Raw genomic sequence first — 27,188 nt, 5'->3', positions numbered from 1 at the left:
TACCTTTCGCAAGCGCTGATGCGCAGCTCGCCCTTCATCCTCGCTCGTCCAGCTCCGTTTGATTTGTGAGAGAGGGGGAGGTCCTGTTCCCAATAATGGTACCGTGTACCAAACAAAAATGTCTACAAACCCTCTTTCTCTACAAATAGCTTCAAACAGAGCTACTACCAGGGCGCTAGCTATATGCCGACCAGCGCTGATAGCAAAATAGAACTTGTCAACGCTGTCGGCGTACTGCCCCTTAAAAGTTGGAAGCATTTACGTGCCCACGACACCCGACTAATTCCGCATTATGCGTTTTTCTGTGTTCCCCTCCAAATGTGTTCCCTCTTAGCGGGATCTTCTGTTAAGTGATGCGGTGCTGGCCACGCTGAGCGGCCGCCGGGCATGTCCCTGGCTGTCGATAAGAGAGAAAGGGAGAGGGGATGAGGTGCGGAGTATCGAAACCCTCTCATTTTAGATAAAACTGAATTTCTAGCAAGTTCTAGGGGACTCTATCGTTTAAGAGACGGCACTGGGTAGCCTGCCACCAACCATTTCGATGAGGATAAGGGGCAAAGAAGTGAGGCCGACCGAGGAAGAAGTCCAGGGACGAGCGTCTGAGAGTAGGGCATTTAAGAATAGAGTAACTGAACTAATACACTAGACTAATCTGCGTGAGTAAGCAATGCTTGATATATATGATACGACGGCAAACAAAAAATTACTTATAAACCTAAGTACGAATCGCGATTTAGACACACCTTTCGAAAGAGGGCTATCTTAGCTTTCTTTTGAGCTACTCCACAGCCAGATTGATCCACATGAAGCTGAGAACGAGTCCATCAAAAATGTATTTTGAGTCGTGATCTCAATTTTTTATTTGCCTTTATAGGGTAAAAATGACGCAAGGAATCTAGTGGTAGTCTCAGATTTAACTAAAACCAAGTCTAACATAGCTAAAATAACATTTTTCCGGTCCAGTACAAATCACGGGGGGTATATTTTTGAGTATTTTCCCGAAATTTGGATCAAGTCACTAAGTATTGTGGAAACCGATTTGTTTGTCTAATCGATCAGTAAATCCGACGCTTTAGGGTCTCAAATAGGATTACCAACCCTGATTTATTTATAAATCCGACAGGGGTAGTCTCGATTTAGATTCGCCTATTCATATTAACACTGCTATTTAGGCACGTACAATCCCAGCCCAATCCCAGGCCGATTTATATATAACAGAGGGCCGATACCGATTTACAAATATATCGGGCCGAATGTCCGATGAACTCGCGGCATTCCGAGTGCTCAGAACGCAATTCCGAGTGCAAACCGCAAGACAAGATGACCCTCGCCTGCGTCTCCATCAAAATCGGCGTGATCACGAAGACCAGTCGGACGAACGTCAGTATTGAGAAGCCAACCTTCACATTTGACGAGGAGGCTGACTCATTCGACGAGCTACAAGCTAAGATCGAGCACAGCTCCCGCCCTCGTGGCCTACAAGCCTAAGACGACCCGAGACGACGCCACTATCTACCTGAAGCCAAGTCTGGGTGCCAAGCAAGTTGAGTGGGTCGCCTTGTCGTCTGCCAACTGGAGAGACTACGTCGCTATAGCGAGGGGAAATTATCACAAGCGCAAAAATGTAAGTGGTCCTTTCGAGTTTGATCTCTTTGTGTTTGCAGCTCGTGCAGCCGCATTTCGCAGTGCAGGAATTCGACGCGTCACAACGGGCCGGATCCAAGAGGCTGCAAGAGCAATTGATAGCTATCTTCTCGAAAGAGGCGACGTCCGAGTGGGGCCGATTGCCCGGACGTATTGGGAGACAACCCACGCCAGACAGCCTGACGGAACTGAGCCGGCCCTGCCCAACAACGCTACGTTTAGGCAGATGCAGCACCTCGACTCTATGCGTTCGGAACCACCCCCGGCGCAAAGCGACCCTGAATTCCGCACGATCACTGTGCGCCTCAATGGATCGTCGGATCTACAACTGGCCTTCAATCTCCAGGAGCTCCGTGCTGCGCTCGAGCTTCCCAACCACAGTCTACTAGCCGAAGGCCTCTTCGCATCATTTCAACCACCTAAGGAACCCAGCGAGGACATGAGCGACATTGACCACATGAGCGAGTAGGTGCCACCTTTTAAGTGCAGAAATACAAGGTTGCTTTGATTTTTATCTTGCTACGCTCGTCAGCTTTTAAGTGCGAAAATACAAGGTTGCTTTGATTTTTATCTCGCTACGCTCGTCAGCTCCCCACCCACCCCTCCTCCTCCTCCCTTCCGCCTCCCCGCGCCCAATGCTACTCGTACGTACCGAGCTCCCGTTGAAAAACCGCTTCATTCACACCTCCGACCCCCTACCCGCAATGGCGGAACAGCCCAACACCTCCCTCGTTGTCCTTGCGGGTGCAGGCTGGCATTGCGATCTCTAGAACCTTCTCAGGGTACAAACCAAACGCCAGGTTGGCGTGGCGAGCGAGCCACCGCTTCAGCTGTCCGAACAGCACCTCTATAAGGTTGAACTGCGGGCAGTACGGAGGGAGAAACAAGAGCACGGCTCCCACTGAGTGGACGGCGGCCTCAAGCTCGGCGTACATGTGAATGCGTGCATTGTCTAGCACGACGATAGAGTGTGGAAGTGGCCACGGATTCAGCTTCTTCAACACGCAGCTCACGAAGGCACGATGGAACTTCAGCCTTGTAAACGTCCCTCGCGTCGTGCGCCACGCGATGAACCCAGACGAGTCACATGCAGCAAAAATCGATACGCGATTTCCACGGGCGAAGGGGGCCTTAACAATAGCCCTCTCGCCTTTAGCAGACCACGCGTACCGGCGCATGGCGTCGAGGCCATTCTTCGACGTCTCGTCTAGGAATACTAGTTGCTCAGGGTAGCTGTACCACTTCTGCATTTTCTTCATGAAGCACTCGATCACTTCAGGCACTGCTTCACGCGCACGCCGCTCAAGAACCTTACGCGATAGACCCAGGTCGAAGCGAAGCAACCGCAGAATGCTGGTAGCCGAAATACCTTGTACATTGTAGCCGAACCGCTGCTTCAGAGCTTCCTGTAGCTCTTCGATGTAAAAGCACGGGTGCTCTGTGACGTACTTGCTCACGAAAGCGACCAACTCCTCGTTGTGTCTTGGCTTCTTAGGCTGCTCCCCCGGGTAGACGTGGCCATTTTCTTTGAACTGACAGTACCACCGGCTCACCGTTCGCCCGGAAACCCCGAAAATGCGGCCAACTTGGTCGCATGAGATGCTGTACGCGTAATGAAGAACGATGGCTCTCCACCGAAAGTCTGCTCCGTACATTGCCCCGTGATCTGTTGTGGTGTCCTGATCGCCGATTTAAGTCTGCGTGCAGCTTTGAGCCCCAAGCTCGAGGTATAGAGTCACCCAGAATTAGAGCCACATGGTCTTATTTACACACCTATTTAGATTCAGCATATGGTCATGATTAATGACTACGAACGAACTCACAATGGCCTTATTAAGATTTCAAATCAGAGGACAAACTAATCGGTTTCCACAATAACATTTTGATTCACTAGTGGACATAGGTACCAAATGATGCACTACACTCTTTCGCCTACTCATCGTCAGCGCCAGGCGTCACTGGAGCCTTGCGCTTTTTGGAGTTAGCAACAGCATTCTTGCTGGGTGCCGCTCTCTTCTTTTGGGCCGCCATTCCACGCTCTTCTTGATTCCTCTTGGCCGCCGCTGCCATTGCAGCACGAGGCGCTAAGCGAGCCCAATTTTTTGTCTTAGCTGCAGCTCCTTCATCCTCACTTGGCTTCGCGTACAACGGGTCGTTCTGGAACTCGTCCGGGACGTCCGGCCTAATTGATTTGTACATCTGCTCTTTCTTCTCAGCGTTGATAGGTGGAGGTGACAGGATTTCAATGTGGTCTGTCATGATTCGTCCTATGCCATGAAATACCATCAATCTTTCGACGTAAGTCCTGCTCCTCTGTATCTAAGTCGGGACCCTTCTTGCACGCCACTACACCCTGCTTGGCGCTGTCGATCGAAAAGATCTGGTTCTGCTGCACACCGCCAAGTCGCTTGTATAATTTTGTTAACACTGGCTTGTACGACTTGAAGAGCCTGCTACCTCTCGGAACATGCACAGTCACGGAGTTTGACGCCGCTGCGTTTACTGCATCAATGACGAGCTGCATCGTCCAGCACTCAGCGGAGGCCAGGTGCTTTCGAATGTGGCCAAAACCACGGTGGCACGAGTTTTTCGTATGCCCCTTTACGAAAAAATTGAAGTCCACATACTCGAAAATGCCATGCCCACAAGGGTCAGCTAGAACTTGATCACGTAGTTGTTCTTATTCCGTCCCGAGGAGTTGTCGACATACACAGTCAGAACTTCGTCTCGACAAAATGCGCCAACATTGTGTTAATTTGGTCGCTGCCTTTGCCGGAGTTGCAAGCGTCGACACAGATAGCGATGGCCAAGAAATGGGGGGGGATGAAGCACAGGAGGGGGGGGGGGGTAAAGTAGTATCTTTTCTCCAGCATTATGCCGTCTACTACACCATTGATAAACACATTCACTTCAGAACCACAGATAATTGTCATGTATGCAATCTATCATCACACTAAGCATATGCAGTCACTTCATTCCTGGAAACAAATGAGCATACTAATGACAACATTACGCACCGATTTTGCGGCAAAAACAGCTTTTCTTGGTTTACGTTTGGGTGCTATTACACTTTAAAAAGATAAATTGATGTAGGGGCGCCCCACAGGAGTGCCGACCACGGAGGCACTCGCCGTCCCACAGATCTCTCGGCAAAAGCTTGCGATCGGCTGCGGAGTGCATCCGCTCGGCCTGCATCTTTCGCGGAGTCCTCGATGATCGTTGTGATGGTAGTGTCAGCGGTGGATTCGTGCGTGATGGCCTCAGAACGGAAGAGCTTGGGGTGGCGGGTGGCACTCCAGACACACAAGCGAGACGTCAACAGTTAGACCATCACGCGCAAAAACCGTGCTGGTGTGTGATCGGGTCGGAAACTACGAGGGTTTGTCGCTCTCGGCAAGTTGGAGAATGTGAGTGGCTGTGAACTATCGTAGCGGGTTTCACCGATGACATCTTGTTGATTCATATAAACCAACAGTACCTGTATAGCTGCCACCCCTCACATATAAAACAACAGTACCTGTACAGCTGCCACCCCTTCCTTTGTGAAAAAGGTAAACATGTACCATTTATAACATTCACCAAGCCTAACGTAATACCCATTTTGGAGTAGGAGGGGTGACAAGCATACAGGCAAGGCTTAGTACGTAGTTTTGTATATATACGAGCAGAAGAAAGCATCCATCCTACGACTATACTGAACGCCAGTATGTATAGGTGCCCCTCCGCCCCCTCGTCCTGGGTTCGCTATGACGTCACGATATGGCGTAGTTTTTACAAGAGGAATTTCGCTTTTACGTCGCCCCTCCCATCGAAACATAATAACTAATTGTGTGAGAATTCTTATCTCTCTTGTAAATATCCAGCTCATATAAATCAGCTCACTTTTCTGATCGCGTCAAGGCAGTCGAGTACAGTATCGCTCATACTTCTTCAGTTCATCTCTTGTGTTACTAAACCTGAATGTTTTTGCGCAATTTTAGGCATAGAGCTAACCGGAAGGCGGGCGACCAACAACACTACGAAGCGTGCCTGCACTCCGATACAAGGGCCAGCAGCACAGCTGTTGGGGACCCTCGCAATGAGAGGAAGAACCGTCTCAGGGGGCTCCAAGTCGTCGCCAGGCCGACCCTGTCGATAACTTAGCGGCAGCTCCCCCCCCCCTCTCACCACCCCCGCCAGCCATGAGCAAGCCATGAGCAGGCCAACCAAGTGGATGCTCCGTCGCTTCGTCCCCAGCCTGACCCTGTCAATAACCTGGTGGCAGCTTCGCCCCCTTACCCACCTCCGGCCATACGCAAGCCAACCAGGAGGACGCTTGACCGCTTTCAGAAGGCGTCGAGTCCAACGTGTCAAGTCCATCAACTCCAGCCTCTCCTACTAGAGGTTGAGCGCGTAAACCACGGTCCTGCCCTTCCAATGCCGACCCCAAACCCGTTTTTGACCAGTTGCACCAACACCGTTCCGGTGTGAAGACTTGTCGAGTATGAGCCTGATGCAGCCAGCTTTAGCCCGAACAGTCAATGGCACCCACCCAACAAGTTCCCAATCGCACATCTGCAAGATGCAAGCGATCGTGCAAGGGGACTGCTTAGCCCACGCCTCGCCAAGCTGGTCACATCCCCATAGCTTCTTCGTCGAGCTATGCTTCATCAACCGGTTTGAGCGGGACAAGAAGATCGCGACTGTGCTTCCAAATCTGTGGGAACTCTCCGCTGCATTGGACGGCTTTGTTGAGACCATTGTCAGGCGGAATGGTGGAGAGAACGGTCAGGACGACCGGTTTGCTGCTTTTAACGTCTGCTTCAGCAACTTTCGGATAAAGAACGTGCTTGGTGCGAAGTGGAGGATTCATGGGCTTGGCGTGGTTGCCCCCTGCCGAAGAAGGATTGTCCATTTTGCTATGGCAATTCCCCTAGGATGACGAAGGAAGTCGAATTCTCGCCCAGGTTCACAGAGATATATCAATTTCTATTTAGCGAATACAGACGTCTTTAGCCAAACAAGCGCCCTCGTAAGTAGAGCGAACTGAATCAATAAACATCATTGACGTTATAGAAACAGCAATTGCGAATGTTGCTTTCCTCTTATAACCACGGTGTGTCCGTATCGACGAGCATGTCTGAGGTACGGAAAGGATGGTGGCAACACCTTTCAACCGCTCATGGTCTGTGTAGGAACGAAGACCACACATCAGTTTATAAGCTCTCCTACAAGTCCGAGGGCAAGTTTGCGGTAGTCGGGCTAGTGGTTTCGGTGCATATCAGGCTCCTACCTAGTAAACCCAACTTGTATCGGTATGCTTGGACAGCGATGGATCATCTTTATTTGGGAGCTACGTTAGCGGACTAGTATCTAAAAGTAGCGCTTGCGCGGATATGAATGCAGTGAAATACAATATGAACGTGTTGACTGTTACGAATGGTATGGTCAGACTTGTGGCTGACTACGTGCTCTAAATGCTGCAACACCCATGCAATGGAAATGACGTTATCGTACATCGTAATGGTGACTTACATGCGCTTCACTTCGCATTCGTGATGCTTGCAGTGGCTGCTTGGCGGAACTTCGCAAATTCAGACACATGGTTGATGTTGCCGTTGTGCGAAAACAAAAGTTTTACCCTGTACTAGCGGTGATATTTTCCCCAGCAAGTCCATGTCGTTTCAGGGTATATCCAGGGGACCCAACTTGTGCATGCACAACTCGACATAAGCAGACATCTATGCCACTTCAATGGGGGTAACGGCCCTCCCAACAATACACGATGCAGCGGCACTTCTTAACCCCTTACTTCCCGGGCTAGATACGAGGTGTATATTTTTCCTGTCCCATAATCTAACGTCTTGATGTTTGTATGCACCATCGTCTAATTACGGATTTTGAGGCGCGGGTTGGGGGTGGGTACGAGGGCAGACGTGTGGGCATAGGAGTGACATATACAACATAAAGGCGTCCTATGTAGTCAAAATTGGCTAATCATTTATCCTATGATGGACAGATCAACATAAGAAATGTCCTGTTCATCGGTGCGTTCGATTTTTGTGGCATTGCACACGTGCAGCAACGGATAAAATGGACATGCGATCAATGATGGTAATGCAAATTGGCACGTTTCAATTGATTGCTATCTCCAAAAGAATGCACAAAAAATACTGCCTACAACTCGTCGTCAGCCATGCCTTCCCCCGCACTATCAGCATTCTTGCTTCCTCCAGCTTCCTCCTCCACCTCCGAGACAGCGTCAGCTTGGCTCACCACCGCTCCCTGCGCTTGACTGACGCGGCGTCGCTTCTTTCGTGGGCGCGAAGGTGGGGGGCGGTCGCGATCCTTGTGCTCTTGAAGTAGATGGCGCGGGATGTCGTTTCCGTTGTCCCTATCTGCGTGCCAGATCTGGAAGCACGTCTTCGCTCTTCCTTCGCGGACTACATTACACAAGTACTTGCTGCATTGCATCGGTACATGTTAGATTTTGAGCCTCGTTTTACATTAGAAAACAGCACTTACCGTTTGTTGCCCGCGGAGCACTCCGGGCAAAAGTACTTCGTAAACTTTCGCGGCTTGGCCTTGAACACGGCGCACACCTTGCACGAGCGCTGACGCCGTTTGACTCCCCGCTCCCCGTCGACAGTATCAGAATTCTCCCCAAGATAATGGCCGTCATGAACTGCTCCATCTTGCCCCGACGTCTGCTACCGCGACTCGGACCGAGCTGGTGACGCCGCCATCCGATCCCTGGCTGAAGTTGCTTGCTGGAAGTGATACACACGTTGACAACATTAGATCACCTTATGTCGAACATACGTACCACACCAAAGCGCTTATGTTGACAGGGCAACATATCTTACCTCAATCTCTGTGAAAACAATGTCGGAGTCCACGGCCAGGAGCTGCTCCATCAGCTCTTCAAAAAAGGCGTAGTGCTTCGGTGGCCGCTTGTTGTTCACCTTCTTGTTGTAGCGGTACCCGATAAATGCGTTCACGAGCGCCATATCTAGAAGCCCCAGAAACAGCGTCTTATAGTACTTGCGCGTTTTGTAGCACAGCTGTACACTGTAGCGCTGCATACGAAGCTGTTCGTGGACGTCGACACCGCCCATGGACCGGTGGTAGTCTCGCACCAGCTCCGGCGCAAGGACAGACTGCATTTGCGCCGCACTGTACAACCATAATACAATACAACGTTAGAGCTTCAACAGGACAAATAGCATAGACGCATAACTAACTTACTTGGCCCGGCTTTCTTCTGGCTGGACGGTGGCGACTAAGCCACAGCCTTGGACTTGGTCCGCGTTGCCTTAGCCGCCTCCTTCTTCTTGCGCCGCTGCCTTCTTCTTCGTCGCAGTCTCTTTGGTCTCGGCTGCTGCGCCCTTGGCCTTCGTTGCCTTCTTACCCGTCGTCTCCTTGGCCTCAGCAGCCGTAGCGCTCGCCTCCTCCTTATCCTCGGCTCTTGGCTGCGCAGGGGCATCGCCGTTGGACTCGGCGACCTCCATCGCCGCTGTCGTACGCTTCGCAGTCCTCGCTGCCCCCGCAGCTTCATCACCCGCCTTCTGCTGCGCACGACGGACGCGGCGTTCGTGGCGGTCACTCAGCAGTGCCTCGAGGCACAGGCACCGCTCGTGTTCCATTAGCTGGTGCCGTGGGGTTTTGCCGGCCGGGCCTATCATCTTGCGCTTGATTCGTCTTTTTGCTAAATGAGCACTGCGGCCTGCTGGCCACTCGTGGTTAGTGTGTGAGACACTCCCTTCTGTACCACCTGCAACCGTACCTACAGACTACAAACCTAAGCCTGTGCATTCGGTTCTTTTTTGTTAATAAAATATCTTACTTTCACTATATGATATCATGGGATCTATCTCCATACAAACACTTAGTATAATCGTTCCTTATGTTGGAGGTCCAACATACCAGAGACGCAGCGAAAAAGTGACTTAGGGTATACACCGCTTGTTTAGTACCCTACAACATACGGGAACTAAGGGGTTAAGCTTATGCTTCGAATGGATCTGCTTCGGAGCAACAGACTCATGCGGCATTATGGTAATGCCTTCATAACGGTCTGGCCGGACTGTACCCACAATGACTTCCTCAATCGGATCCTCCGTGCACGCCTCTCCGTTCGTGTACAGCATATGCTCCCCACTAGGAGCTTCGGCCCACTTTCCATTGATCAGCTCACCGACGAGCTCTGTCATGAATGATCTATGCGGCTACTGGGTCTTTGAATCACGTTCTGTGAGCCTTCTTGTCAAATACGCATTTACTCGAGCGATGTCGATCAGCGCTAATGCCAGCTTCTTGTGCCAGCGCTTGAATGAGTGTTCATCCAAGATTTAAAACCGTCCTTTTAGCTGGCCCAATCGGTCGTCGCCCTGTATGTTTTGGTTGTATCGCGGGACACAAGTTGGGGTTGGGAATTCAACATCTTGATTGCCACCCACACGCGTTACAGATGGCATGGTAGACGCGTCAGCATTCGAGACCACGATGGCAATGTTTCCGTCGCACCACGAAACCAAAACCAGGTTGTGCTCAGTTGACACAGCTTGCCGAAGATCTCCGCGCACACAACTATCATGGTCTTTGCCGAGAAGCGTATGTCCACGATAATGCTTACTGTTGGCGCGAATTGTTCCCCAGCCGTAAATACCTTTCACAGGAAGTTCTTGCAGGGGCTGCACCGATGTGTAATAGTTATTCATATTGACGACGTTAAAACTCAAGCATCTTCGCAGCACTTTGAATCTGTTGAGACTCATAATACCATCTAATGCTGTCGTACTTCCACCGAATATCAAGTCTTCAGGCTGAGGTCCCCAGTAATTAGAATATTCTCCTTTGGCATTTAGTGCCATGAAAAAAGAAAACAAATACCATCAGATCCCGTAGTGTAAACGGTCGTATGATTTGAATGCCTTTTACAACGGCATATTGGCTCATCAGATACAACACTTGGCACCAACAATACAACGGTAGATATGCGAAAAACACGGAGCTAGCCGAATGCTCGAATAAATGCTCGAATTCTGGGCGCACGAAGGTAGATGTGGATCCGTCATGGTGCTCGAAAAGGTTTTGTGGACCGTCGCTCTGTCCTTCAGGATCGAAACGCATATTCCTCATTGCCTCCACTTCTTTCAAACTCGTACTCCTCACAAATCTCCGCAGCTTCCAAATTCAAAGAAAGGACGACTGAAACTGAACACCGAACTTGAAAAAGCGACGCAAACTTCCCTTTCTTCGGCCGGCGGTACACGCGGCCAATTATATAAGTAGATCCAATCGTCGTGTACACCTTCGCTTTCATCCAAACTTCCTTATCAGGTGTAAACGCTACTAGCTGCTTGAGATACAAATCTTGTAATAGTGCCGGCGGTGTTCTGACACCGGTAGTGATCTCCTAAGTCGAACAGTCCATTTGTCTGCTAACAGCATCGCCTGAGCTAGCTGGTGTGGTTTGAGGTGCATTATCAATTTGCCTCCCAAACAATTCATCGATCGTCCCATTCATACTGCCAGCCCCTCCAGGCCCACCATGACCATATCCACAAAGTCCCAATACTTAAACTAACTAAATCTTTGACACCAAGTTGCGTAGCGCCTTCTCCGATACATACAAACATACAAACATCCATTCTAAGGTCAGCACCGCACTCAAAAAAGCACTGCGCACACAGCGGTAATACTCCATGTAACACCATACGTGCCCGAAGCTATTGACTGCCTGTTGAGCATACCGCAAGCGTATCGTACCAACGCATCTTCGCCAACTAAAACATCTTTGCCTTCGGTGCCAGCCGCGTCACCACCCGGTTTGATATACCGATAGCGTCCATCTAGACTACGCCTTGGAGGACTTTTTTACGTCCAACCTTCCTTGCGCAGTAAAACCCAGGCTTTCTTAAACTGAAGGACGCCACAGCTGGAGCTTGACTCTTCGGTACTAGCCGATATAGTTGCAGCAGCCGCTTGGGTCACTCGCCGATGCTTCCGATCCGGGAGGGGTACGTCTTCGGCCTGCCGATTGCCAGACATTTTCTCGGTTTGTTGTGCCTACCTTTTCTAGTGAAATTTGTGGCATCGCCCACCCAATTTTTATGTTTTTTTCAGGTAGTATCTGATAATGAAACATAACTTTTTCGTAAATCTGCTTTATGAATTAGAGGGGGGGAGGGGTGATTTGTAGGTATAGAAAACCATTGATAAATAATTCCCTAAAAATTACATAAGGACGTTGAGCGAGGGGGTGAACGAGTCTTCGTATGGCCCTCTACCACGATCGGAGTTCAATCGGGGAAGCAGCCTCCTTCTCAGTTCCCCGCGGTTGGCAAACCTCCGCCCTGCCAGTCTGAAGTCGCCCATTAGGGTTTTCATCTGCAGCTTGCTATCTGCCAGTTCGTCATCGCCGGCGCGTGTTGCAGCGTGCGAGGATCGATCGCGCGGCAGAGTGCTGTACCACCTGAGTGCCTCGCGTGTGGAAGGGAAGCAGTAATACGTACCCTTAGAAGTATGCAACGCCTAGAACTACGACGATACGGTATACGTATTTTCGCGCTGTTGCTATTCGTCTCAGAATTCTCCTAGACCCACTACTATCTAAGCTTCTTGTGTATGTCAAAGCACACAGTACCCCCTGCGCTTTTATCACCATGGGAATATGAAGAGACGGAAACCAGTACGACGATTGGCGTCTGTGGGCAAGAAGTTACTACCCTAACCAAAGGTTGCAGCACGAGCTACGTGACTAACCGATGATTTTGTTTGTGTTCTACAGGAATCGACAGCGGTATGTATCGCCCCACAGCCTCTATAGCACTGATATGGTTTCAATTGTCCTTGTTCAAGTACCCAATGCGGATTGCTTGGATCTCGAGGCAGCAGCGTGGAGACGCAAAAAGTACGCATACGGCTACACGACAGCGCGTACGAGGAAGCTGCAACAGGCTGGAAGGGGTGACAATGGCCCGAGATCAAGCTGTGGCACTACGGTAAACGGTGTAAACACTTGTGGGCTGCTACGCGTTGCATTCGTGAGGTTCATGAACTCGCCAAAGCAGACACTGAACAAGAAAGCTCTTCGAATATCGCGCCAAATGTTCAGCCCAAACATTAACACACATGAAATTCGTCGACCTCATTGTGGTCTCTCTGTGGTGCTGACAATCAATAAGGGCTGACAGCGAGAAATTAGATCCCGCCCAACCACGAGCCATTCAACGACATACTAACGATATTGATAAAGTAGTACGAGGCTTTTACTGGTGGAAGGCGCGACGCCTACGGGCGCAGCTGAGAGCCCATGGATAACAGGCGAGAAGCTGAAATATCTGTCAATCGAGCTAAAGCAAACACTAGCCTAGCAGGACGAGGAACCCCAGGCATAGGTCGCTCGAGAAGAGGGCTACGAAGACTTCAATTTCTTAGTCGAGCAAGTGTCGAGGAACGGATGGACGAAGCGATACGAGGGTTGGCATTGCTACTTTACCAGCAAAACTCAAAGCTCTATTGTGACAACCGGCTAAAACCCCTTATTAGATCCCAATCACCTAATTAATCAGAGTAAAAATCAGGTTTAAAATCAAACGTGATCTATATGTATCGTTTGGCTGCGCGATTGCCCAGTAAAAGGTGGGCATTCTGCTATAAACGCGGCTATATCGACTTGGTCTCCATAAAACGATCGCCTAATATGCACATCCACTCACATATGCATCACAGGGACGCGTCAATTTACAAATCGATCGAGCTAAATCAGGGTGCAAATCCATCGATTTACGAGCAAAATCGGCAAATTAAGCGGTTTTCACAATACCAGCATTCCAGCTAAACCTGTATCAAACCCTCGCGCTGCCCTTGACGCATACGAGCTAGGTTGATTAGAGAATAGTCTGGCGAGGATAATTCTAATAATTGAAGGGAACCATTGCTTCCGGTTACTGCCGATTTACTACTAGTACTAATACTAGCTTGTCTATTGTTAGAAGTCAAAGTTGCTTTTTGCCGAATGTATATCGGGTCAAGCCGAAATAATACATTTAGCTGAAAATCGCCAATATAAGTATGTGCAGTGAAGGTTTGTCACTGGGGTGCTGGCGGTATCCGTTACACGATTAGACTGCGATCAATGACGCCGAATTAGCGCCACTAGTATGTTCCACAAGATTAGCAAGATCGACGTACTTGGGTTGGAGACGACCGATTGAAGACGCGTGGTGAGAACTCATCAATGAAAACCATAAAAAACCAGTGTCCGGGCTGTCTCAAATGCACTTCTCACTCTCACCAAATTTCAGGTTGGTTTAGCCAGCGGCGTCTCCACAACTTCTTACTTCTCACTGCTCATCTCCAAGTTATGCCTACCTAGGTGCGGCGAGCTAGCAGAGTTGCTGCTGGCGCAGAAGGCACGTCTGATCATCGTAAGTTTGGGCAGGTGCGACGCGGACCGCAACAAGACGAACGACTCGAACTCGAGAGCCATCCCGAAGACATCACCGAAGCTCATGGCCTTCGTTGTCTCGGCCCAGCACAAGCGCAGTGACGGGAACCAGCTACTACAGAAGATATCTTATACCGTAAAGTAAAATAAAAAGTCATGACCTACCTAAATGCCACGCGTTCATTGGCAAATAATAGCTAGGTATTTGCAGAGCAAGTGTTTGCAGTAGGTGGCGGCAAGGAGCTCCCACGAGATAATGGAGAGCAGCAGCGCCCCGCGCGGTATGCAAGGGACAATGGAGATCGCCCCCAACCTACGGACGCTCGTTAACATGTAAACTGTCTAAGGGTGGGTGACGGAGAGGGCAAGTCGATGCTATACAACTCGCTGCTGCTGAGCGCTGCTGAGGGCTCAATCCTAGCGCTTACAACCACGCTGATGCACCGCTGGGCGACAGAGATAATGGACGTGCGGCAGCATCTTCATGCCCACCGCCACCTCTCTTCGACAGGGCGTTGTTACTGGGCATGGCGCTCTGCTCTGCTCCGGCGTACGCTGGTGAACCATCAGATCGCCATCAGGATGCGTACAGGCGCGGCACAGGGCACAGCACCACTCTGCGTACGGGGTGCTCATGAGCTACGTCGGACGAATACACGTTTATATGGCAGAGCGGGTGAGTGGCATCATGCTGGGCAACTTCTCCAGGAAGGACAATGAGGTGGGAACGCAGGTCAACTCGGTCGGCGTCACCGCAAGCACCAACAACAGCAGACACCAGCAACAGCAGACTCAACGAACACCATCGCGAGCATGAACGACGGGTGCATCGAACCCCCTGCGGTTTCGCGGACAAGCTCAAGACAACGATGCGCCTGATCTCGCTCACGCGACAGCAGGAAAGGCGGCCGCACTCGCAGCTGGTGTGGCACTACCCGTCCTGCAGCATGTCCTCGAAGCCGCGCGCCACCGTGACCTGGTCGAAGATATTGACCTGATAGCATCCCATGGTGACGAGGCTGTTGATGAGCGTGACGACGAAGATCTCCACGAGCACCATCATGGCGACCGGTAACCACGACAGCCACGCGTTCACGCCCGTGTCCTCCTGGACCTTGGTCTCTGGCACCAGCGCAACGGAGAAGAGCACTACGACGGACACGATGGCCACCACGAGAGTCAGCAGCAGTGAGCACAGCGTCATGAGCCACAGTCGGTGAAGTAGGCCAGGTCCAGTACGACCTAGATCTCTTCTGCTAGAGAAAATAGGACGGAGCAAAATGCATGCAGAGCTGGACTTCCTAGTCATCCTAGTCGCTATGGTTGTAGTAGTTTGGGCAGGTCAAATTGCAATGCAATATGTCGATTGAATCGCAAAACTTTTGAAGGATTTGGTGGGCCTACATAGTCGTATGAAAGAGCTGAGCGCTCCGGCGATGTAGAAGTTAAACATCAACGGAGACAGCTGTCGCGAATAGAGTGCTTTGACGCGCCATCCAGAAGCAACAGCTCGAGGTGATGAAGTTCCATGCGCCCATGTCGGAGTAAGCTTTCTTTTTAAGCTAGAGCACCATGCATCTACATGTATGTGAAAGATTGAGCCATGCGCCTAATACTGTAGACTCTATCACGCAGCCCAGAAAGTGAAAATCAACTTTAGGTATCAAAAACAGGTATTTTGATTAGGTCCTAAATTTGGTGTTGAGTTGGGTCAGGACCCACACTATAGCAATCGTGATACTCATTAAATATCGACGTCTGGTACGCGGTACCCACATAGTTTTGCTAGTCGCAAGATAATGAAAAAAAACTAATACAAAAAACACCTCCAAAAGTACAGTCAAAATCTAAAAGGACGCAGAGTGCGCCCTCTAAGAGCACTGGCCGTCTATATTACAGTTCTGCTTGGATTGTTCAAGACATCGTCCATTCACCAAAAGTACAGTGATTTACTAAAAGGGCGCTTACTACCGCCCTTTTACATAATAATACCTACAATTTGTATAGTATAGTCTAGGTAAGAGGATCACGAAAGGGTTAATAATATGTACATAAAGCCCTGGATTTGCTCATTAAACATTGCATCTTGCGTAGTGTCCACCATTGCCCATAATGGCAACGCAAGATATTCCTATTGAAAACCAAATGCTTCTTACTATCTATTTGCTGACGGCGAGGAAACGCTTCATCATTGCCGTTAGTAAATCAACGACATGCCGATGGATGTACTCGATGCGTGTAGTGTGTTACAACCTCCCTACGTTAACTTGAATGCGTTATATACCTTAGAATATACTGTACATTTGCGTGACGATGACAGCGAGGGTTCCCTCTGAGCGCTACCGAAGTAAGCACTGATGTTTTATCGAAGAAATGAACGATCCAGAATTTACATTTCAGAGCCTACAAAAACGAGGAAAATGAACCTGGCAAGAGAGCGACAAACCGCTCGAAAAAGGTTGACACGAGTGGGATTCGAACCCACGCCCGAAGACTGGTGCCTAAAACCAGCGCCTTAGACCGCTCGGCCATCGTGTCCTCACATCAGTGTGTCAAGACAACAAAATATACTACAGTACTTGTGTACTTGCCGCCCGTAATGCGTCTAAACTAGACCACCCGAACAACCCACCATCGCTCACAGTACTTACTACAGTGCAGACTCGCCTCCTTCCGCTACGCATATTAACCATACATCCGCCAGATTCGTATTAAAACACTAGTTGCGCTCGCACACGGAGTCTACGTACGAACGTCACGACTTGTGTGTGGGCTCCACTTGCCTTCCCACCTGCCTGGTGCATGCATGCCTACTGTTACACGCCAGGTCTCGAAACAATTGTTGGGCGTACATTGCAGTACCGCATCCCACCCCGCTTAAGTACGCCACCGCGGCCATCAAAACCAGCGGTCGTGAAGCTACCGGCTCACTCCGTCTCCAGTCTTCCGGCAGCGATGGTGTTCGTGGCGACAGCTCGTCTCGCGGCCCGCGCGGCCTCGCGCTCTCGCCTGTCGACGCCTGCGCGCGCGTCTCCTCTTCTGGCCGGCGCGACGCAGCAGCTGCAGCTCCCGCGTGTGCAGCGCGCGCCCTGCGCCGTGGTGCCTCCGTTCCTGACGGCGGCGGCCGGCGTGGGCTCGGTGCGCACGAAGGTGAGCGAGCGCGCGCAGCGACGCAAGAACCTGCGCAAGATGAAGAGCCAGAAGGGCGCGAAGGTGCCGATGCTCAAGGACACGCTGCGCAAGCTGTACCTGCGCACGCACCCGGACCTGTTCGGGCGGTACCCGGAGCAGCAGCGCGCGAACGAGGAGTCGTACAAGGAGCTGCTGGGCATCTTGGACGCGATCGAGAAGCACAACGAGTTCCCTCCGGCCAAGACGCTGGTGCTGCCGTTCTTCCTCAAGACGCCCGTGGAGGGCCAGTTCAAGGAGGTGGACCTGCAGCTGCGCACGACGGGCGGCGCGTGCAACACGCTGGTGGAGGAGGCGCTGGGCCGGTTCTTCGGCGAGTGCGGGCTGCCGCAGGCGTTCCAGTGGGGCGAGGGCAGCTGGGGCAAGGCCGTGGGCAAGGACGCGGTGGAGAACTCGAACCTGGGCTTCGACAAGGAGGAGGAGGCCCGCGAGAAGGCGCGCAAGGAGGCGGAGGCGGCGGCCAAGCGCGAGGAGCAGATCCGCCAGTCGGCTCCGGCCTACAACCCTGTCGATAGTGGAACAACCACTGAGGACGCATCGATAGAGAAGCTGCTGAGTGAACTGAACGAGGTGTTTGAAATTATTGCGGCGGTCCCGTTGATGGATGAGGAGGAATATGGTGAGTTGCGCGTACACTTTATGAAGGGCCCAGGACTGGACGAGATCGATGAGCGTGGGTACAGTATCAAGGCTGGCACTCACAGAATTTGGAAGGGTGAGCGCGACCTGCAGAAGGTGACGGAGGGCGTGGATACCGACTCGGCTCTGATTCTCCAGCGGATCTTGTTGCACACGCTCAACATTGAGCGGAAGGTGCGCGAGATGCTCACAAATGGCGGTGTCGACCCCGACGATGAGGCAGAGTCGGAGGAGGACACCGAAGTCAAAAACTAGAGATTGTACGTCGAATGAAGCGTTGTTTGCACGATATGCCAAAACATTTACTTATTTTACACGGTCAGAGCTCGCCGATGAGTTTCTCTAGCTGCTTGACCACTTCGTCCATATCCGGTCTTTGGGATGGATCGAATCGCCAGCATTTCTTGACAATTGGCCCGAACCAGACTTGGTGCGCATGGGCGAGTTTGGGACGGCATCCGCCTTGAGCTTTAGTGACAAACTCGTCGCCTGCCATTCCCATGAACGGGTTAAGACGATCCTGCACACAACATGAAGCTAGCTCCCACAGAACAATCCCGAAGCTCCAGACATCGACTTTGCTGTCGTATCCGTGGCGGGTAAATATCTCGGGAGCAGTGTAACCTGAAGATCCGACCTCTTCCACCAACAGTGGCTCTTGCTGTTGCCGCACTATGGCACTACCCAAGTCGCCGATCTACTCCAACACGGCAAAAGGTTAGTGATGGAAATTACTTCTGCAAGAACGACCAGTGCAAAGCTACCATACCTTCACTGATGGGCTTGGCCTCGTAAGATCGCCGCTGATGATGATATTGTGACTTTTGATGTCGCGGTGAATCATGTCGTGCTTGTGCAGCCATGCGATGCCACGCGCAATTTTCAATCCAACCAAAGCTTTCTGTGTGTGCATATCAATTTCGTGCGTTTGGTACCAATACAAACAGAGAAGCGTATGCGTGTGGACATACCTGCTTGATCGGCAGTCGTCCCCATGCAGCCTCATCCTGCAAACACTGAGCCAGACTTCAGAAGCAAAAGATGTGAGTTGAGTTTTTAGTGCTCGCGTGGGTATTACCTGTGACCAACAAATGCAGCAGACTGTTTACCTGCCGCGGTCAAAATATTCCATCAGGATGATCAAGCGAGGCGCCACCGTTACACCGAGCAGCTCCACAATGTGTTGGTGGCCGCCCTCGACGCGGCACCTCGCTAGAATCCGGTATTCAAGAATAAAAGCGCGGAGTACGCTGACAGGGGGAACTGCATGCTGGTGCCGGAACTCCTTTACCGCCACCGGCCGAGTGCTGTCAGTGTTGCTCCGACGTAAGGCCCCGAGACGAACACAAGAGTGAATGCCTTCTCCGACCCGCCCTTCTACTTTCAGATCGTTTTCACCAATCTGGTCAGGTGCTGTCTCCACTGCGATCTCCTTCATCAGCTCTATTGCGATGACAGCGTCAGCCTGGGACGCTTGGTGCTTGCTCATTTTTTGTGCACTGCCTTCCGGTACAACGGTAGCTTTTAGTTGCTTACGCTTCAGCTGGAGTGCTTCTCCAAAGTTCGTTGGTAGCGCGAATGGTGGTCGTTTAGGAATTTCTGGTTGCACAACAGTACAAGCGGCAGCAGGTTTCTCAACGCGAATCCACAGTTTGACTTTGCCTGCAGTGAGCAGTACACATGGAGATTGAGAGCCTTTGTGCTGGCGTCTGATGACGGGAAAGAACCTTGAAATCTCATAGCTTTCGTTTGCTTTCGCAGGCAACTGTAGCTCTCCAACTTCTCCAATTTCGATAGAGCTTAGCACGCCCTCATCCTTTTTGGAGGCACAAGAGCAAGCGGTATAAGATAGTGACACGTACATCGAGATAAAACACGGAGGTGCGTCCGTTCCTCCAGGAACCGGTGTGGCTTGGTACGGAGCGCTAACTTGGAACGTCAGCTCATGCTTCTTCCAGATGGAGTGGTTACGAGCATGCTGAGCCGCTGTGGATGATTGCACTGGGCTGCCGTTGACTGTAATATTCACTGCTGGATGTCCAGGATGCTGACATGGCGATTTTGTGCTCGGAATGTGCAAGTCGATGCCATGCAATAGTCGCACTTTTACCACGAGATCTACAGAGTCTTCGGTTCTTGGACCACTGCCGGGTGTCGGGACACTTTCGCAGGCTGCCGTCAAGGGCCTTGGTACCGATGGCTTGAGGATAGGTACAACTGGATGAACACTGTTGTTGCTTCTGCTGCCGACTTGCCGTCCCCCATACAGCACCACTGCCCCGGGGCTAGTATCCCTAAAGGCAGAGCTAAAAGCTGAAACACACTTCGATCCAGCGCTCCTTGACGGGTGTGCTTTGATCATGGGTACACGTCTTGGCAGCATTCTTGTCTAAGCGCAAGCATTCGAGATTGACCACAGCTGGGGCTGAGCTTGCTGCTAGACATGATGGTACGCCTTGAAATGAAGTGCTCGAAATAGGTTGCGAAAAATACACGCCGACGCCGGCAACATGCATTGAGGAGGTCTACTCTTGTCTGGTCTCTATTCTCTTTACTTCTGCGCATCGGCGGCAGAGTCCTCGTCATCATCAAAGCCCCCCTTGGCGATGATTTCATTGAGTTGCTTTTCGATGTCGAGCGTGTGCATAAGGATTCGCTGGAGAATAATGGCCGAGTCCGCGTCCACGCCCTTGATGATCGTGTTCAGGTCACGTTCGCCTTGCCACATCTTAGTGGCTCCAGCTTTGACCGCGTAGCCCTGAGCATCGAGGTCGTCCAGACCACTGCCCTGCTCAAAGTGGACCTTAATCGCCCGTTGCTGCTCGTCCTCGTCATCCAGGTACGGCATCGCAGCGATCAACTGCAGTGTGTCGTCAAGCTCATTCAGAGCCTTCTCGATCGAGTGATCCTCCGGCGCACTTCGGTCCACAGGGCTGTAGGCCGGAGCCGACTGGCGGATCTGCTCCTCGCGCTTGGCCGCCGCCTCCGCCTCCTTGCGCGCCTTCTCGCGGGCCTCCTCCTCCTTGTCGAAGCCCAGGTTCGAGTTCTCCACCGCGTCCTTGCCCACGGCCTTGCCCCAGCTGCCCTCGCCCCACTGGAACGCCTGCGGCAGCCCGCACTCGCCGAAGAACCGGCCCAGCGCCTCCTCCACCAGCGTGTTGCACGCGCCGCCCGTCGTGCGCAGCTGCAGGTCCACCTCCTTGAACTGGCCCTCCACGGGCGTCTTGAGGAAGAACGGCAGCACCAGCGTCTTGGCCGGAGGGAACTCGTTGTGCTTCTCGATCGCGTCCAAGATGCCCAGCAGCTCCTTGTACGACTCCTCGTTCGCGCGCTGCTGCTCCGGGTACCGCCCGAACAGGTCCGGGTGCGTGCGCAGGTACAGCTTGCGCAGCGTGTCCTTGAGCATCGGCACCTTCGCGCCCTTCTGGCTCTTCATCTTGCGCAGGTTCTTGCGTCGCTGCGCGCGCTCGCTCACCTTCGTGCGCACCGAGCCCACGCCGGCCGCCGCCGTCAGGAACGGAGGCACCACGGCGCAGGGCGCGCGCTGCACACGCGGGAGCTGCAGCTGCTGCGTCGCGCCGGCCAGAAGAGGAGACGCGCGCGCAGGCGTCGACAGGCGAGAGCGCGAGGCCGCGCGGGCCGCGAGACGAGCTGTCGCCACGAACACCATCGCTGCCGGAAGACTGGAGACGGAGTGAGCCGGTAGCTTCACGACCGCTGGTTTTGATGGCCGCGGTGGCGTACTTAAGCGGGGTGGGATGCGGTACTGCAATGTACGCCCAACAATTGTTTCGAGACCTGGCGTGTAACAGTAGGCATGCATGCACCAGGCAGGTGGGAAGGCAAGTGGAGCCCACACACAAGTCGTGACGTTCGTACGTAGACTCCGTGTGCGAGCGCAACTAGTGTTTTAATACGAATCTGGCGGATGTATGGTTAATATGCGTAGCGGAAGGAGGCGAGTCTGCACTGTAGTAAGTACTGTGAGCGATGGTGGGTTGTTCGGGTGGTCTAGTTTAGACGCATTACGGGCGGCAAGTACACAAGTACTGTAGTATATTTTGTTGTCTTGACACACTGATGTGAGGACACGATGGCCGAGCGGTCTAAGGCGCTGGTTTTAGGCACCAGTCTTCGGGCGTGGGTTCGAATCCCACTCGTGTCAACCTTTTTCGAGCGGTTTGTCGCTCTCTTGCCAGGTTCATTTTCCTCGTTTTTGTAGGCTCTGAAATGTAAATTCTGGATCGTTCATTTCTTCGATAAAACATCAGTGCTTACTTCGGTAGCGCTCAGAGGGAACCCTCGCTGTCATCGTCACGCAAATGTACAGTATATTCTAAGGTATATAACGCATTCAAGTTAACGTAGGGAGGTTGTAACACACTACACGCATCGAGTACATCCATCGGCATGTCGTTGATTTACTAACGGCAATGATGAAGCGTTTCCTCGCCGCCAGCAAATAGATAGTAAGAAGCATTTGGTTTTCAATAGGAATATCTTGTAGTCTTTCTAGTATCGTTGAAATGACTGCAATGAAATGCTATCATGGACATCGTATCGAGTGCGCGGCATATCGTTTGGTCGCAAAATACAGATAAATGCCGTGTTGGCACGCAGAAACAAAGGCTTCTGAGCCACACCGAGGACAAACGCTAGAATACAAGATAACAGGACCTTCAGATGCACGTGTTAGAAATAATTGCTGCCCACTGTAAGGACAACGAACCGGTCCAAGGCGCAAAAAGATCGCGATAGTGTTCCTTGCAGCTATCCCGACACAGGAAAATAACAGTTCCTCCCGTTGAAGCTACTGCTATTATAAAAACGCAAGGAACGCTGCTGCTCTTCCGCTAGGCATATGATCCAAGCGGTTTGCGGCAGCATGTAACAAAGTCTGTTTGTTGTATTATGCCATGGTACAGGCAGTCTTGCGCCAAAGTGGCCTCCACACGGTAAGTACGAGTAAAACGGCGAAAAAACGATGGGCAAAATTAGCCTTCTCATTCCCAAACTGGCGTCCAAGAAGAAGGTCGCGTTCTGTCCGCAGCCATGCCCCCGCACGCGCCGGAGTCCTCGCCCGCGTTCGCTGCCGCCGCAGACAAAGACGCCATCGCAAGTGATGTCGACAAGGTCGCTCTCGCCTCGTCGCCTCCGCCGCAGGGCTGGCAGCGCGACGTGCAGCTCGTGGGCGTGATCTTCCTGGCCAGCTCGGCGCTGCTGGGCGTGACGCTGCACTCGCTCGTGGTCTCGGCGCTCACGGACGCGGAGTGGGCGGCGCTTCGGCTGCCCACGTCGCTGGAGGCGGCGCAGCAGTTGGGCGAGACGCTGCAGAGCTTCTCGGAGCGCCAGCCGGGCGCGCTGCTGCTCGCGCACATGGGCTGCTACCTGTACCTGCAGACGTTCGCCATCCCGGGCACCGTGTTCTTCAATCTGCTGGGCGGCGCACTGTTCGGCGTGACGCTGGGCTTCCCGCTCTGCCTGGCCTACAACACGCTGGGCTCCGTCTTCATGTTCTTGCTGTCGCGCCACTTCGGCCGCCGCGTGGTCACGCGTTTCTTCCCGCGCAAGCTGGACACGCTGCGCGGCATGCTGGACGCGCACCGCGACGAGATGGCGCTGTACATGATTTTCCTGCGCGTGTTCCCGTTCACGCCCAACTGGTTCATCAACATGGCGTCGCCGCACCTGGCCATCCCGCTCGGCCAGTTCACGCTGGGCCCGCTCATCGGCCTCATCCCGTACAACTTCCTGAGCTGCAAGGCCGGCCTCATCCTGCGTGAGCTGCGCTCGCGCGGGGACATCATTGACACGGCCACCACAGTGCAGCTCATTGTGGTGGCGGCCGTGGGCGGCCTCGTGTTGCCCCGACTCAAGAAGCATTTCGCCACGAACGCCGCAGCTTCCACGACCCTCAAGCAAGACTAGGTGACTACATGTAGATGTGTATTTCGTGTACTCAGCGAGTTCCCCCAATGTCTCGCTGTAGATAATATATGAGAGCTCTGCCTTTGAATGATGCTGAGGCAATTCCGACATACATCCATACATATTCGCAAAAGGTATCGAGATAACTGTTCCGAGTCTGTACTCCTAATAGCTCACGAGGCAGCTGACGAGCTGTGGTATTTCTCCAGCATGTGCGTGATCTGCGACCGCTTGATCGGCAACCGGAACGCTGCTGTCAAAACTTCGTCGCTGTCCACCTGCAGTCCAGCAGTGACAGAATGAGCATAATGCAGGCAGGGGCATATCTTACTGTACACACAGCGTACCTTGTTGGGGAGATCCCGGAAGTACTCCATGATGGTTTCGAACTTGGAACTCAGCAATGTCTCTGCAAAGAGTAACGCAAGTTGAGGTTAGCATAGGCAGAGGGGGATTCGCGACGAAACCACAACTCTTACTTTGTGAAACCTTGAGCAGCGCGAGCGCAACACGATAGATAACCTTCCAGCCCTCGTGGAGGAAGGCGTCCCAGACCCGAGTGACGAACTCGAACGGAAAATTGTAGGTGAAGAGAGTGAGGAACCACTGCGTCAGGTACATCGTCGGGTGCAAGCCTTCGTTCTCAAGGTGGGCCGAAAGTTGAGGCATAATCTGCTTGAAAAGCCCCTGGAAGACGAAGGTTACTTCGGGAACCTTTGGCATGCGGGGGCGATAGAGGTCGGCCAGCCCGTAGCGCTTGTGGTTTAGGCACGCCACGAGCAGCCAGAAGGCCTGCTGCTCTGGCATGTAGCACAGAAACATAGCTGAGAGGAAGCCCATGCCTTGGCAGTAGCCCACCTCTGGGTCGTGCAACGAGTACGCCTTCAGCACATTCATCAGAGCGCATTGGCCCAGCGAGGAGCGGTCGCGAAACAGCGAGTGGCGAGGAAATGTGCGCCCGATATCGCGCGCGATGGTCTCTTCACACGGCACCCGAGCCGTTTGTAGCAGTTGGTGGTAAGCACCTGGATTGTTCAGTAGCATTTGCGACGATCCAGCCAGATGGCTCCAAACGCGACCACGCAGCGCCTCTGGGATGCCCTTGCGGATGCGCTTCTTGAGTGTGGCCGCATACCGCAGCTGGCAGACCTCCCAGTCCTCGAGTTGCTTGCCGATCATCTTGACCCATTTCTGCGTTCGTCGGTTCTCGAGCCACACCGCGTGCTTGTACGCGTTGGGAGCCGTGTGGCCTCCGTTGTAGCGCCTGCAATCCAGCAGCGTCAGCATTGGACAAATTTCGTGCATCAGTTCATCCTGGTATGTACTCACTTGTCGGTGACGAGGAAGCCGTAGCGATCGATTGGTGCCATTGGGAACGCCACCGCCAGCACCTTGGCCTCAGTCTCCGTCACATCAGCCTTGGCTTCTTCTCCATCTGGAGGTGACGGTGCTGGCGTCTCGCGGTCGGCGGCATCACTCTTATCTCTCACGGCGGAGCGCTCGGCATCTTCGGGCCCCATGACGTTCTTCTCCAGCATCCCAAACCTTCTGCCTACCTGCTCGTTGGTGCAGCGTCACTCTCTCCCCAGTTTTATTTATCGACAGCAGCAACAGTTTGGTATTTTTGAGCAGCCATTTATAGCAACGTCGACAACAACTTCAACAACTTCAGCCAATCACATCCGCCCCAGGATATCAGATCCCTCGTCGCCAAGTTGCACTTGCCCGAGTGTGCACACCTCGCGCCTGCGGGCAACAGCAACGTTAGCTGAAGACGAGCGCGGCGCTGGAAGTTCAGACTGTTCGTGCCGGTGCGAAGGCGCGTCAGTTTATTGGGGCGAGTTACAGGTGCTCCATCCCCCCCGCCGCTCGGAGGCCCGTTAGGTCACGTGCCGCATTCGCCGGCCATGCCGCCGGGCAGATCCGGTCCCGCCGCGTACATACATACTGTACTGAGCCGGGAAGAGAGGCGGCGAGGACTCCGGGTGTATCGCAGCCCGCTTCTTATCGACTGGCTTGCCGCGTCGCCGAAGACGCGCAGATAAACAGTGCCCGCGCGAGAGCTCGACTCGAGTCCGATCGCACTTTCTCTTTCGGTCTTCGGCGCCGAATCTCAGAGACACATCGTGCTCAGGGCGTCTCTGCATCAGCGTGAGCCATTTCGGGCGCGTTGCGCAATGCCAACCGCGATGCGGTGCGCTCCCGCATTGCTCCGCGCTCGCGGCAGTCCGGCTTTCAGCGCCGCCCATCGGAGCTCCGTTATCATCGGTGGCTACGCCAGCGATTAAATTTTTCTGTACGCGCACTGTATGTTGAAGCGCGCGAATGGCTACGTTGTTCGTGCCGACGCAAGCGCTGCGAGGAGCTCACTCAGTACTGCCCACCCAAGCGCGTTATGCCACGAATGCCAACCAGCACTACGGTAGGATGACATTCTTCCGAGCGAAAAGAAGCAGTTGCGCCAGACGACGCGGGTCTCAAGTTCCAGCGTCCGTCGAGCTCGAGTAGGGACAGATCTTCTGCGTAATGCAGCTAACAATGTTGCCTGTGGGCCGCTAGAAAGCTACAAGTATCCGGGGGTTAGTGGTCACGCTTGGCAGGCACAAGGCTTAAGCACCAGCTACAAGAGGATCTATAATACTAACGCAATCTTGTCCTGCTTAAGTAGAGTGTAGCTGGGCAAGCAATATGAGACTTTGTACAGTAAAAGTATTGATGCTACTGTATCGTTTACTACATGTATCACGCACTGCATTATATTTTTTGTTCATGTCGTCGAAGAGCACAGTAGCACTGATTTTTTTGGCTGAGATGCTCATTGGCACTTCCCTGCTTCCTCCCCTCCGTCAAACGAAATGGTGCGTTCGAAAGCAACTGCGGTTTACCCACACTCCGTTGAAAATTGTATCCCTGCTTTAGGGCCTAAAAATATCGACGCGTATGATTTTTTGTCATTTTTTTCCGAGCGGTGTATATTTGCTGGGAGCTTGTGTGAAAATAAACGTGCTAGACGTGTTTTCCTGTTTATGTTGCCAATGGACCCTTCACTTTGCCTTATCACTTTTGCAATTTGCACTACCGTTGGAGATGCTCTAAGGTATTATTGCAATGACCACTTTAGTATCCGTGAGACAAAGGTGCTATTTTCCTTTAAAATTTGTTTTCCTTTTTAAATAGTTGCGTTTTGTAAAAAGTCAAAAATGAGCGATTTTTGCTTGTAGGAAGAAAAAACACGTCTAGCACGTTTATTTTCACACAAGCTCCCAGCAAATATACACCGCTCGGAAAAAAATGACAAAAAATCATACGCGTCGATATTTTTAGGCCCTAAAGCAGGGATACAATTTTCAACGGA

At 52.4% G+C, this 27,188-nt stretch overlaps 12 protein-coding genes and 2 non-coding genes across 14 annotated transcripts; 4 read left to right on the top strand and 10 right to left on the bottom strand.

The window, feature by feature from the left end:
- Positions 1 to 1,320: 1,320 nt before the first annotated feature.
- Positions 1,321 to 2,113, top strand: PHYSODRAFT_313447 (hypothetical protein; the record flags this gene model as incomplete). The annotated part of the gene is made up of 3 exons (XM_009525497.1): positions 1,321 to 1,380; positions 1,445 to 1,631; positions 1,692 to 2,113. The coding sequence occupies 3 exons, from the start codon at positions 1,321 to 1,323 to the stop codon at positions 2,111 to 2,113; spliced, it is 669 nt and encodes a 222-aa protein (XP_009523792.1).
- Positions 2,114 to 2,996: 883 nt separating this feature from the next.
- Positions 2,997 to 3,299, bottom strand: PHYSODRAFT_411704 (hypothetical protein; the record flags this gene model as incomplete). The annotated part of the gene is made up of 1 exon (XM_009525496.1): positions 2,997 to 3,299. A coding segment is annotated over one exon (303 nt), but the record flags the coding sequence as incomplete, so codon positions are not given.
- Positions 3,300 to 3,576: 277 nt separating this feature from the next.
- Positions 3,577 to 3,903, bottom strand: PHYSODRAFT_329106 (hypothetical protein; the record flags this gene model as incomplete). The annotated part of the gene is made up of 1 exon (XM_009525495.1): positions 3,577 to 3,903. The coding sequence occupies one exon, from the start codon at positions 3,901 to 3,903 to the stop codon at positions 3,577 to 3,579; it is 327 nt and encodes a 108-aa protein (XP_009523790.1).
- Positions 3,904 to 7,800: 3,897 nt separating this feature from the next.
- Positions 7,801 to 8,741, bottom strand: PHYSODRAFT_489095 (hypothetical protein; the record flags this gene model as incomplete). Its single annotated transcript, XM_009525494.1, has 3 exons — positions 7,801 to 8,086; positions 8,149 to 8,330; positions 8,481 to 8,741. 3 exons carry the CDS (start codon positions 8,739 to 8,741, stop codon positions 7,801 to 7,803), a joined length of 729 nt encoding a protein of 242 aa, XP_009523789.1.
- Positions 8,742 to 8,939: 198 nt separating this feature from the next.
- Positions 8,940 to 9,308, bottom strand: PHYSODRAFT_298965 (hypothetical protein; the record flags this gene model as incomplete). Its single annotated transcript, XM_009525493.1, has 1 exon — positions 8,940 to 9,308. One exon carries the CDS (start codon positions 9,306 to 9,308, stop codon positions 8,940 to 8,942), a length of 369 nt encoding a protein of 122 aa, XP_009523788.1.
- Positions 9,309 to 10,849: 1,541 nt separating this feature from the next.
- On the bottom strand, positions 10,850 to 11,008 carry PHYSODRAFT_405915 (hypothetical protein; the record flags this gene model as incomplete). The annotated part of the gene is made up of 1 exon (XM_009525492.1): positions 10,850 to 11,008. A coding segment is annotated over one exon (159 nt), but the record flags the coding sequence as incomplete, so codon positions are not given.
- Positions 11,009 to 13,966: 2,958 nt separating this feature from the next.
- On the bottom strand, positions 13,967 to 15,281 carry PHYSODRAFT_329103 (hypothetical protein; the record flags this gene model as incomplete). Its single annotated transcript, XM_009525491.1, has 2 exons — positions 13,967 to 14,192; positions 15,013 to 15,281. The coding sequence occupies 2 exons, from the start codon at positions 15,279 to 15,281 to the stop codon at positions 13,967 to 13,969; spliced, it is 495 nt and encodes a 164-aa protein (XP_009523786.1).
- Positions 15,282 to 16,537: 1,256 nt separating this feature from the next.
- On the bottom strand, positions 16,538 to 16,615 carry PHYSODRAFT_t673. Its single transcript has one exon. It is a non-coding gene; the product is annotated as a tRNA-Leu (tRNA).
- Positions 16,616 to 17,028: 413 nt separating this feature from the next.
- Positions 17,029 to 18,160, top strand: PHYSODRAFT_557313 (hypothetical protein; the record flags this gene model as incomplete). The annotated part of the gene is made up of 1 exon (XM_009525490.1): positions 17,029 to 18,160. Exon 1 carries the CDS (start codon positions 17,033 to 17,035, stop codon positions 18,158 to 18,160), a length of 1,128 nt encoding a protein of 375 aa, XP_009523785.1. The 5' UTR covers positions 17,029 to 17,032.
- Positions 18,161 to 18,224: 64 nt separating this feature from the next.
- Positions 18,225 to 19,769, bottom strand: PHYSODRAFT_494891 (hypothetical protein; the record flags this gene model as incomplete). The annotated part of the gene is made up of 4 exons (XM_009525489.1): positions 18,225 to 18,602; positions 18,675 to 18,802; positions 18,873 to 18,931; positions 19,015 to 19,769. The coding sequence occupies 4 exons, from the start codon at positions 19,767 to 19,769 to the stop codon at positions 18,225 to 18,227; spliced, it is 1,320 nt and encodes a 439-aa protein (XP_009523784.1).
- Positions 19,770 to 20,456: 687 nt separating this feature from the next.
- Positions 20,457 to 21,341, bottom strand: PHYSODRAFT_489895 (hypothetical protein; the record flags this gene model as incomplete). Its single annotated transcript, XM_009525488.1, has 1 exon — positions 20,457 to 21,341. One exon carries the CDS (start codon positions 21,339 to 21,341, stop codon positions 20,457 to 20,459), a length of 885 nt encoding a protein of 294 aa, XP_009523783.1.
- Positions 21,342 to 21,992: 651 nt separating this feature from the next.
- PHYSODRAFT_t762 lies at positions 21,993 to 22,070 on the top strand. Its single transcript has one exon. It is a non-coding gene; the product is annotated as a tRNA-Leu (tRNA).
- An 887-nt stretch (positions 22,071 to 22,957) lies between these two features.
- On the top strand, positions 22,958 to 23,833 carry PHYSODRAFT_259421 (hypothetical protein; the record flags this gene model as incomplete). Its single annotated transcript, XM_009525487.1, has 1 exon — positions 22,958 to 23,833. One exon carries the CDS (start codon positions 22,958 to 22,960, stop codon positions 23,831 to 23,833), a length of 876 nt encoding a protein of 291 aa, XP_009523782.1.
- A 173-nt stretch (positions 23,834 to 24,006) lies between these two features.
- PHYSODRAFT_313441 (hypothetical protein) lies at positions 24,007 to 25,353 on the bottom strand (the record flags this gene model as incomplete). The annotated part of the gene is made up of 4 exons (XM_009525486.1): positions 24,007 to 24,054; positions 24,181 to 24,242; positions 24,313 to 25,097; positions 25,163 to 25,353. 4 exons carry the CDS (start codon positions 25,351 to 25,353, stop codon positions 24,007 to 24,009), a joined length of 1,086 nt encoding a protein of 361 aa, XP_009523781.1.
- Between the last annotated feature and the right edge of the window lie 1,835 nt (positions 25,354 to 27,188).

The sequence above is a fragment of the Phytophthora sojae genome, assembly GCF_000149755.1.
Source record: "Phytophthora sojae unplaced genomic scaffold PHYSOscaffold_3, whole genome shotgun sequence".
Lineage (NCBI taxonomy): Eukaryota > Oomycota > Peronosporomycetes > Peronosporales > Peronosporaceae > Phytophthora > Phytophthora sojae.
This window is presented reverse-complemented; position numbering and strand designations above follow the sequence as displayed.